Source organism: Triticum dicoccoides, chromosome 4B (assembly GCF_002162155.2).
Source record: "Triticum dicoccoides isolate Atlit2015 ecotype Zavitan chromosome 4B, WEW_v2.0, whole genome shotgun sequence".
Taxonomy (NCBI): domain Eukaryota; kingdom Viridiplantae; phylum Streptophyta; class Magnoliopsida; order Poales; family Poaceae; genus Triticum; species Triticum dicoccoides.
The window spans coordinates 661,933,440-661,944,580 of NC_041387.1; the positions used below are offsets into that span (position 1 = coordinate 661,933,440).

At 41.5% G+C, this 11,141-nt stretch overlaps 1 protein-coding gene across 1 annotated transcript; it reads left to right on the forward strand.

Moving 5' to 3' along the window:
* Positions 1-5,036: 5,036 nt before the first annotated feature.
* Positions 5,037-10,536, forward strand: LOC119292139 (phosphoglucan phosphatase DSP4, amyloplastic-like). Its single transcript, XM_037570969.1, has 15 exons — positions 5,037-5,209; positions 5,306-5,363; positions 5,492-5,536; positions 5,636-5,738; positions 6,871-6,947; positions 7,020-7,096; positions 7,420-7,500; positions 7,930-8,062; positions 8,398-8,457; positions 8,643-8,699; positions 8,825-8,920; positions 9,141-9,200; positions 9,658-9,765; positions 9,853-9,984; positions 10,124-10,536. Exons 1-14 carry the CDS (start codon positions 5,184-5,186, stop codon positions 9,979-9,981), a joined length of 1,110 nt encoding a protein of 369 aa, XP_037426866.1. The 5' UTR covers positions 5,037-5,183; the 3' UTR covers positions 9,982-9,984; positions 10,124-10,536.
* The last annotated feature ends 605 nt before the right edge of the window (positions 10,537-11,141 follow it).

Consider the following 11,141-nt stretch of genomic DNA (forward strand, 5'->3'; position numbering starts at 1 on the left):
AGGTGCTGCACATGTGGCGGTCAAAGCATAGCTGGCAACGGCTGACTCGGCCAAGTCAGCAAATACGTAGCTCAATTTGTATATACGGACCAAAGTGAACCCCCTGCGCAAGTATATGGATTGTAGTTCGGGTATTTTAAAGTAGTGGTACTTAAGTGTCAGCCGGCTAGATACCTATTTGTATATACTTATGTCTTGTGTTAGCTCTGTGAGATACAAGGTTAGATTTAATTCTCATGAAACAAAAAAATTTCACTCCGACGAGGGGTATTAGACAGGGGGACTCTCTCTCCCCATATTTGTTCCTTATTTGTGCAGAAGGACTTTCTAGTATGCTGCAGTATGAAGAAGAAGTTGGTGGCATGGATGGGATTAGAGTGTGTAAAAATGCACCGTCAGTTTCACACCTTTTTTTGCTGATGATTCTCTAATTCTCATGAAAGCAGATGTGTTAAATGCAATTTCCTTATAGCAGACGCTAGATACCTATTGCCAGAGTTCAGGACAAATGGTGAGTTTGGCTAAGTCAAGTATTTTCTTGAGTCTAGATACAAGTGTAGTGTCAAAAGCAGAGATTTGTGAAATTTTGCACATTGATACAGAAGCATTATCTGATAAATACCTAGGCCTCCCAGCTCTAGTGGGAGCTGATAGAAGTGACTGCTTCAGACATTTTGTAGAGAAAATTAAAATCAGATTATTGGGATGGATGGAAAAAATATTATCTACAGGAGGGAAGGAGATCTTATTAAAAGTTGTGGCCCAAGCTATTCCTGTTTTTGCTATGTCTGTTTTCAGCTTACCGAAGGGAATTTGTAAAGAGATCACAGATGCTGTTGCACAATTCTGGTGGGGTGATGATAAGGAGACCAAAAAAATGCACTGGATGGCATGGTGGAAGTTGTGTATCCCTAAGAGTGAAGGAGGCATGGGGTTCCGTGACCTCTACTCTTTTAACTTGGCAATGTTGTCCAAGCAATGTTGGAGGTTGATCAATGACCCGCATTCTTTGGCTGCGAGAGTTCTCAAGGCAAAATATTACCCAAATAGTTCCCTTATTGATGCTACACCAAAAAATGGGTCGTCTTTCACATGGCAAAGTATCTTGAAGGGGTTGGAAACTTTCAAGAAAGGATACATTTGGAGGATTGGGACTGGTGAACATGTTAATATATGGACGGATCCATGGATTCCCTCTAGTCCGGATAGAATGGTGATATCACCAAGGGGGTAAACGATCCTAACCAAAGTTTGTGAATTAATCGATACGGCTAATAGTACGTGGGATGAGGTGCTAATAACAAGTTTATTCAATCCAGTGGATGCCCGCAGAATTATTCAGATTCCACTACACTTGCATGGTTTTGATGACTTTGTGACATGGCACCCGAATAGGACAGGTATTTTCTCAGTAAAAAGTGCATATCATATGCAGTGGATGCATAGTTTTCGGGCGCATGCAAATACGATGGGACACCCTGGTGGCTCTACCCCCCGGGCGGTGTGGAATAATCTCTGGAAACTTCAAATTCCACGTAAAGTACAGATTTTTTGTTGGCGAGCACTGCGAGGAGTTATCCCACTAAGAGCTATACTTACTAACAGGCACATTGGTTCCAATGGTGCTTGTCCTATCTGTCATCAAGGGGCCGAGGATATCCGTCATTTATTGTTTTTGTGCACGAATGCATGACACTTGTGGACGAAGCTCGGCATCACAAATATCATCGACCAAGCGATCCAGGTTGATAGATCGGGGTCTGCGATCTTGGAATTTATCTTATCATTGCCGGACCAGCAGCTTGAGATGCACCCAATACTTAACTTCAAACAAGTAATAGCTGTTGGGGGATGGTACCTTTGGTGGATCCGTAGAAAAGTGACGCACAGTGAATCTATTCCTCCCCCTTGGAGGTGGGCACTCTCTGTGTTATCAATCTCAAGCAACCATCATAGGGCTACATCGTTGGTGAGAAATTCCCCTGAAGCAAAGTGGTGTAAGCCGGACCCTCAGTTCATTAAGTTAAATGTTGATGCGACGTACTATTCAGACGAAGGGGTAGGTGCTACGGCGGCTATCCTGCGTGAAGACAAAGGTAATTTTTTGGGAGCCCAATGCAAGTTTATACCTATCGCGGTGGATGCAATAACAACAGAAGGGTTGGCCATGCGAGACGGGCTGATTTTTGCTAACTCCTTTGGGTGTAACCGGGTAGAAGCTGAATCAGATTCTTTGCAAGTAATCAATTATTGTGATGGACAAACAATATGGTGGGACTCGGCGGTGGCTATATTCGCAGAATGTGTGGACACTAGTATTTCAATTGGGAAGGTCCTTTATAAGCATTGTTATAGATCCTGTAATCAAGCGGCTCATGTGCTAGCTCATTTCAGTTACTGTAATAAGACTTCATTTAGTTGGTTGGACGAGCCCCCTGACTTTATTGTCAGTAAGCTCGTAGACGATATAAACATTATTTAAGTTTTAATAAAGCTAGCCATGATAGCCTTCCCTCAAAAAAAAGAAAAAAAAGAGACCGTAAGTTGCAAAAGGAAAAAAAAATACCACACCTCCTAACCCAGTAATAATCATCACTCAAGACCCAATAGGTACACATCCTTTGTTTAAACATGACATCCCATCTTTGATGCTGCTTATCCTCCTTCTTACCCTTATCGACGGTGGTCTCAATGCTCACACAATCACAAGCGTCCATGCGCTATTTTTCCTTGCGAGGTTTTGCTGATGCGTGGATGCACGGTTCATTCTCAATCTGAATCGGCAATGGCATGAAAAAAAAGGGACCGTGTGCTATTATTTAAGATTGCATCCTAAATAGCATTTTTAAAATGTTAAAAGGTAAAATGACATCATATTTAGATTTATACATTTTTTCAATCAAATTCCATATGTAACATGTTAAAATTAAAGTTCCGATTTAAAAGATATTGATATTTTTTAAAGCATTTGATATAGATTACGGGTTGATTATCAGAAACAACAGAAGATTCTCTACAAAAGCAAAACGTTTTCATGACCTCACTTAGATCTGGATTATGGGTTGTTTACCGAAAAAGCAGGGGTTCTTTGCAAAAGCGAAAGACTTACTTAAACATCAGGGAATTTTCTGTAGAAAAAAACGACGGACGAGCGGAAACAATCATCTCTTTATTACTCTCTCAATTCCTTTATCTAAGTTGTATTATTTTTAGCATGGTGACCAAGGCACATAATTATCCACTAGATAGGACAAAATTATCCTTTTCTAATTTGTAGATTAGCGGTAACTAAATCATTTAGGCCAGGAAAGAAAGAGATACACACAATCGGGAGAGAAATAGTTTCATTTTCTTTCTCTACAAGGAGAGATACATGCAATCAGGTGAGAAATACTTTCCTTTTTCTGGAGGGCCAAGATTGGAATTACGAGAAATTAGAACAAATGTGTCTTACATTATGAAATTTTATCAAAAAACAAATACACCTTATATAAAGAAACGGAGGGAGTATTAGGTATAGATTTGTTAGTGCCACGTCGGTTATGGGACTTTTTTTTTTACTTTTTTGGGGATAAGCTGGCTCTAGTAAGCGGGCGACAACAGTGAGTCATTGTGACGGTGCTAGTGGTCATTTAGTGGTCTAGAGACCTTGGTGTAATTCTTATTATTTTGAAGGTGCTTTTGTATTTCTGGTGAACTTTTGTAATAAGTTTGGATTTCTTCTTTTTCTTTGCAAAAAAGAGCTATTCGAAGGGATATATAATGGATCTGGGCAGTGCAAAGCCATATGTGGCAACCTAGATCAAGCGATGAGAAAAAATTGAAATATCGTCCTGACAAAACAAAGGAGCAACACATGATCAATTGGAATTGTAGAACTAAACACACCAGCCAGTCCATCCAAAAGGCCCCTTCAGCCTTAAATGTGGACCGAAAGTGGATTACAATTTAACTGCCTCAGCCGGATTTTTAACTCAACACCTCTTAGCTCCGATACCATGTAGAACTGCACACACCAGCTAGTTAGTTTATGACTTGGCAGCGGAAACGAGGTCAAGCCACAATAATATATTGCATTTACTGGGTTTTAAACCTTGAACGTGTTGGTTGCAAGTGTATGTACCTAACAGTTCACCAATGAGCTCAACCTGATGGTAAAAGGTAAATTATACATTCATAGAGACTTATTTTTTCAGCTCATTGACTTGCGCATGTATTTAGTTGGTGCTATGTGTCATGGCATCTCCTTTGATGTGAACAAACGAAATCAGACTTGCTCCAAATCTGGGAGATGTTCGTTAGCATGCTGTTGAAAAAGCATTGCAATTTCTAATACTCCCTCTGTAAACTAATATAAAAGCGTTTAGATCACTACTTTAGTATTCTAAACGCTCTTATATTAGTTTACAGAGAGAGTAGTAGTTACTATGAAGTCATGAGTTCGATATATCTGGTAGTACAAGGCAAAGGCACGATAAACCTTCGGGACTCATGGAAAATATAAAAAGCAGGCCAGTGTAAAAAGCGCTTTTATATTATGGGACGGAGGGAGTAGTAAATAAAGGATATGGCTGGAGACGAGAATTAACCAAGTCAGATACAAGTCTTACACCATTTGATTCTACACTATATATCCACGTAGATTTTTTTAATTATTTGGTTAACCAGAAATGATGTAGGAAATAAACGAGACTTTTGTTAATTAACAACAATTCTCACCTATGGATGTGAATTAATAGTATAATTAGCAAATCCGGAAAATAAAAGAAGAAGATAGCCGGGGAATGCATGACCCCAGGCGCCCCCAGCCTGGCAGCTGTCCCGTCGTCCGGTGGCGCCGTACGCCCCGACGACGACGTCCGGTCGCGACGGCGAGGAACGGGTCAAATGAGACTAAAAGTGGGCCCCGCCCCGCCCGATTTAGCCACAGGCCACCGTGGTCCCTGTCTCTCTCTATCCTCATCCCGCAGAGTCTCCGTGGACCAAGCCTATAAACCCCGCGCGCACTCCGCCCGCACACCACACAGACTGTCAGGAGGGTCGATACGCCGCGTCCACGCAGGCGAGGCCAGCGAGCAGAGCAAGCGCCCGTGCTCCTCCCGTCCCCTTCTTCCCCCTCCTCCGCCGGGAGATATTTCTCCTCCCCTGTCCGCCTCGCCGTCGCCGTCGCCGTCTCCGCCGCCATGAACTGCCTCCAGCACCTGCTCAAGTAAGTCAGGCGCGGCCCGGCCCTTTCGATTTCTCCCCGGAATCATGTTTCGCTGCCTCTCGCCCCCGCAGCTTGGCTGATTTTTGCCGCCCCCAGGGAGCCTCCGATCTTAGCGGGATCCAGATCGATGAGGCGGCCCTCGCCGCTCAACCTCGTGAGTCACCCCCGCCGATTCCATGCATCCATTTATTTCGATTTCGATTTCCATTTCCATTTCCATTTCCATTTCGCCGGCCACGGAATCGAGCCTCGAATCTGACCCGCTGCTTTTGGTCCGCCCAGGCCATGGTTCGCGGAGGGAGTCGCCGCTCCAACACCGTCAAAACTGTAAGCATTTCAGCATCCTCTGCGACTTCACTTCTGTTTCAGGGCGAGGGGCTACAGAATCAACTAACCGTCTTAACGCTTGTGGGCTTGCGATTTCAGGCGTCCGGGACATCCACTTCCAGCGCGGAGAACAGCGCGTTGGAGCCCGGCGCCGACAAGTCCGATACGTATAGCACCAACATGACACAGGCCATGGGAGCAGGTACGTGAAGAGAAAAATTCAACTTCCATGACCGATTCACAGTTTTTTCCTTGTACTTGTCTGTCTGATTCAATATCAGTGGCAAGGTTAGACAATGGTACTAGTTGCATTTCAGTCATGCTGGGGTGAGGTGGACTGGCTACTTGCTTGACTTAATGAATCCCTTGTAGCTGGAAAAATGAGAAAACGCCCCATTCATATAGCTATATTATATTACCTGATTGGAACCATTCAGCACAAACTATTATTCTCTATCCTAGTATGGGCATTTTATCACCTTCTTCTCCATTACTAGCCTTTATAGACTTTTAGGCTTTAGCGACAGCTCATTCATCTGACTTTTTAGCATGTCTAACCTTCCCTTCTTCGAGACCATGAGTGCTTCAACATCAGAGGCCCGGGGTAATCCTCCTTTTCTAAAAAAAAGAGTGTTTCAACAGCTGGCCTTGTCCATTATGCTATAATATCTAGTATTGTTCCTCGACTCAAAATTTCCTCGTTTGCTGCTATCATGCTGTTCTGTTTAATTCTGTTCATTACGTTGTACAGAATCTTACCATATAGAAAGCTCTGATACTAATTAGTCAATATTTGCTTACTTTAGATCACCAATTAAGCGCGGATTCCTGCAATATCTTATACTCCCTCCGTTAGTTAGTACAAAGTTGAGTCATCTATTTTGGAACGGAGGGAGCACTAAATAGTCAAAACTAAACTCTATCCTGGTGTGATCGTTTTATGGTGTTCTTCTCCATTAAACTTTGTACAGTAGACTTTTAGGCTTTAGCGACAGCTCATTCATCTGACTTTTTTTGGCATATCTAACCTCCCCTTCTTGGAGACTGAGTGTTTCAACAGCTGGCCTTGTCCATAATGCTATATGTAGTATCGTTCCTCGACTCAAAGTTTCCTCGTTCGCTGCTATCATGTTGTTCTGTTTAACTTTGTTCATTACATTGTACAGAATCTTATCATGTAGAAATCTTTGATACTGATTAGTCAAAATTTGCTTATCTTCAAATCACCAATTAAGCACGAATTTCTGCAATAACTTATGCTCCTTTCTCATTAAGTTCTGTTTACTACACTATTCCTAAAATATTTCCTTTTATTCAAAAAAAAACATTTCTAGTGTTGACGTACAGGCATGAGCTTGGAATGAATTACAATTTTATATGCCCAGACTTGATTGTAGGCTCCTGCTTACAGGTTCTCATCTCAACCATTCAGATAGAAACTTTACAGCTGTGACTCCATCTAATTATCTGGTTTCATGTGCAGAGCCCAAGTGATGTTGATAAGCTTCGGGAGATTGGTGTAAAAACTGTATTCTGCTTGCAGCAAGATCCAGACCTTGAGTATCCTTTTCATTCAAGCGTATTTTCATCTTTCTGGTAGAAATGAAGAAATATATTTACTACTGCTTATTAAGCTAGATCCAAACTTGCATATCTGTAAGATCGTAATGCTCATGTTGAAACATTGTCGAATTCGGCTTAGCTTTCTATCCACTCATGCATTTTTGTTTGCAGACATTTTATCTGTGCAGTGTGTAAACATCTTTTAACATGATCTAGTTTTTATCCTAGCGACATACTCCGTAGTTATTTGTTACTTCCACTGCTATGCAATGCTTTCTTACTATGAATAAATGTGTTTCATCCTTCACCACTTTATTTAGATATTTTGGAGTTGACATCGGTGCCATTCAAGACTATTGTCTAGAATGCAAAGACATTGAGCACTGTCGTGAAGAAGTTAGGTATTAAAAGTTCTAATCTTCATGAGTCCATTTTAAACTGGACTTAAGAATTTGGCATAACCTATGCCAAATGGAGTTATGCAATTCTTTGTTCCGAGGTGACGTAGTTAAATTGGAGAATATGCCATTGTTCATCTGGCTTTGGAATTGATCAAATTCAGCTGTCCTCTAGTTTCAAAGAGATTACGATATAGTTAGCAACTTATTGTCTCTATTCTCTCTGGTCCTGTTGACCTTGTACATGCATGATATTATATTTCAGTACAGTCGTTTTTCAGTACAGTCGGGAGAACATGTAGATGATTTGTATTTGCACCAAGCAGTATGTATATAGCAATGTAGTTCTTCCTTGCATCCAGTGTGTTCTTTTCATTGTCTGTGTTGCGCATATCCAAAGTATTAAATTAATTTAATATTTAATTACACCAGGGATTTTGATGCTTTCGATTTGCGACTGAGGCTTCCTGCTGTGATTAGCAAATTGTACAAGCTTGCCAGCCACAATGGTGGAGTAACATATATACATTGTACTGCTGGACTTGGAAGAGCTCCTGCTGTGGCAGTAGGTTTACAGTCTTTCTCTTATCGTTTCTCAAATATGTTCGGATGTGCCAATTGGGTTACATGGTCGTGACTCTTCTCGTTTCTGCTAATTTTATCCCCCAGCCACCACCCACAGAAAATAAAGCAACATAACGACCTGCATATATGCAAGCATTTCCTTGTAGTACCAAATATTTGTAGTACCATCCACCAATAACATAATCATCTTATTTGGAGTCAGTAAAATATACAGTTTGCAGAGTGCTTTGGTAACTTTCCACTATGATTTGATGTTATCCATGATCTGGTGCCCTGACAGTTCTCTAATTCTGAGAATATTTTGCAAAATTTCAGCTGGCATATATGTTCTGGATTCTTGGTTACAATCTTAACGAAGGACATCAACTACTACAGGTAGTATTAGGAGGTTGAAAACCTCTTTTGTAAGTTAATATGTGAGCACTGTTGATGCCAATACATACCAACCAGATGCTTGTTTGCTAATCTCTCTTCACTGTATTCTAAGTTAATTTTTACCACATGGCTAGTTATCTTGCATGTTTTTTGTACAGAATTTGAATCCATTCTTTATGTTGTAGAGTAAAAGGCCTAGCTTTCCGAAGTTGGAAGCCATCAAATTGGCAACAGCTGACATTGTAAGTAAGATCTACTTTGTATTCCCACTTTGCAGTTATGATGGAGAAGATAAAGTAGATTTCCGATATAGTTGTGTGTCATGCATCTCGTCTTGCTAATAAGTCATGACTGTCTTATTCTTTAGCTCACGGGCTTGTCAAAAAACTGCATCACTTTGAAGTGGAAAAATGGCAGTTGTTCTTCTGTTGAAATTTCTGGGCTTGACATTGGGTGGGGACAGGTATGTTTGTTCTTCAATTATGTCATATACTCCCTCCGTTCGGAATTACTTGTCGCAGAAATGGATGTATCTAGACGTAGTACATTTCTTGTGTTGAAGAATTTCAGTTAGATTCTGCCCAGCTGCTTTCTAGTATGGAATGTTTGTATTAAATCCATGTTACATAGGAGAACTCTTAACTGATTTCTTTCTATATCTTATATTTCTTGTATTAATGCAGAAAATTCCCCTGGCATATGATGAGGAGAAAAAAGCATGGTTTCTTGAGAGAGAGTTACCTGTGAGTATCAACCTAACAACTATCATACTGAGAGCAAGGCCGCCTTTATTTTTCGTTGTTCATTGTTAATTTGTTATATTCCTCACATGCCTTGTATGTTACATCTGTATACCATCAGCGTGTGATATCAAGCCTAATCCTTCATAAATCCTACATTTCAACAGCGTTCATAGAATTCAAAGGTTCTGACTTCTGAATATGCTGATAGTTTGCCACCAGAGAGCATTAATTAGAAGCATAGTTTTGGTCATCTTATCAATCCAAGTATACCGGTGGCAGTCATTATGTCACTATCTTGTTGGGATCCTCTTTAGTAACGCACCGTGCAGTACGGTCGCTGCCGTGTGGACCCGACCCCACATGTCATCTGCAGTACTGCAGAGGATCTCGACCTAATTGTGCGTAACTTCACACTCACCTGTATCTTACACACCTTTGGTGTTTGTGTTTCCTGAAGGAAGGACGGTATGAGTACAAATATGTAGTGGATGGCAATTGGGTGTGCAATGAGCATGAGATGAAGACCAAACCCAATGCGGACGGCCATGTGAATAACTACATCCAAGTGAGATTGATAAATTTCCCTGAAAGTAACCTGCAGACAGACGTCTTGCATATCCCAGCATATATAGCTTACAAATCTTGTCTGCAGGTTGCCAGGGACGGCACGAGCGATGAAGAGAAGGCGATGAGGGAGCGATTGACTGGGCCAGACCCCGATCTAACAAAAGAGGAAAGGCTGATGATTAAAGAGTACCTGGAACAGTACACTGAGCAATAAGAGGTTAGCCTAGATCGTCCAGACTTTTGTGCCACAACTTTCTAATTTTCATTTTCCTTTCATTCACCTTACAGTAGTGCGCAAACAAATTCGCTTGGATTAGATTGGAAGAGCCTAACGAATTATTCGCCGTAAATTGCAGAACGCCTCACACCGGAAGCGCCGGGGGTGCGACCGGCTCGCCATGGAGCCGGGAACACCTACTGATGAAATGAAACTAGACTCTACGCATCTCCGAAGCGCTGCTGTGCTCGGATCGACGTGTCGGTAGCAAGCAGCTCTTAACTGGAAATAGTTTGGCTCTAGTTCTCTTCTAATTACTATTAGCAGCATCCCTCTTTTTCCTCTGCTGTGTAAACACGTGCGTGCTCCATGAAACGAGCAATCAGTGAGTGTCCCTGACAGTACCAATTGTAGCCGTCGTATAAAAGTAAAATAAAGGGCTGTGCACGAGACCTTGAAACAAAACGTGTAACATATGTATGTTACTCCTGAAGAATAAAATCATATGGTATGCTTGGATCTGGCCTAAATGGTTGGCTCCGTTCCATTTCATCCATCTTCTGAACCTGTTTGCCAACCTGAATGGTTGGTTCCATTCCATCTCCGTCTGTAGGGCCCTTGCTGTTCGTCATGGTCATCCAATCATAGGGAGATATTTTTTAGTAAAAGTTTTCTGAGTCAAGTCAACTGTCAAAGTCGAGAGCTATGTGGTCAGCGTCGGTGTCTTGTGCCGTTGAAGTCAAAGTCGGCTGCTTGCTGTGCTGAGTTGGGCAGATAATTATTAGGTAGGCAGCAGTAGGAATTTTTCAAAAAAAAAAAGCGTAAATCACTGGGCACCTATATGGAAGGGTTATTACTGCAAGATCAATCAAAACAAAGCAGGTTAGATTTGGCAAGTGTCAAAACAAAAGGGGTAATAAATTTGTGTGGATGACGATTTGTTCTTCTTTCCATGATATGCAGAGTTAATTAAGCCTTTTCATCTTATATCCACTGCATCCCCTTGATTGGATCTGATTTCGAAAATTCACAGGGATTTAGATTTAGACTGGCCTCCCTTTGCACAGATGAAAAACGAAATCAAATTTCCCCCTTTCATCTCAAAAGAGTTTACGTACCGTTGATTTGGGTTTTCCCTTGGCATTCAATTACACCCA

Coding starts and splice junctions, on each gene's coding strand:
- LOC119292139 (XM_037570969.1), top strand. CDS start 5,184: ATGAACTGCCTCCAGCACCTGCTCAA. Junction 5,537..5,635: donor GCTCCAACACCGTCAAAACT/GTAAGCATTTCA, acceptor TTGCGATTTCAG/GCGTCCGGGACATCCACTTC. Junction 7,097..7,419: donor CAGCAAGATCCAGACCTTGA/GTATCCTTTTCA, acceptor CACTTTATTTAG/ATATTTTGGAGTTGACATCG.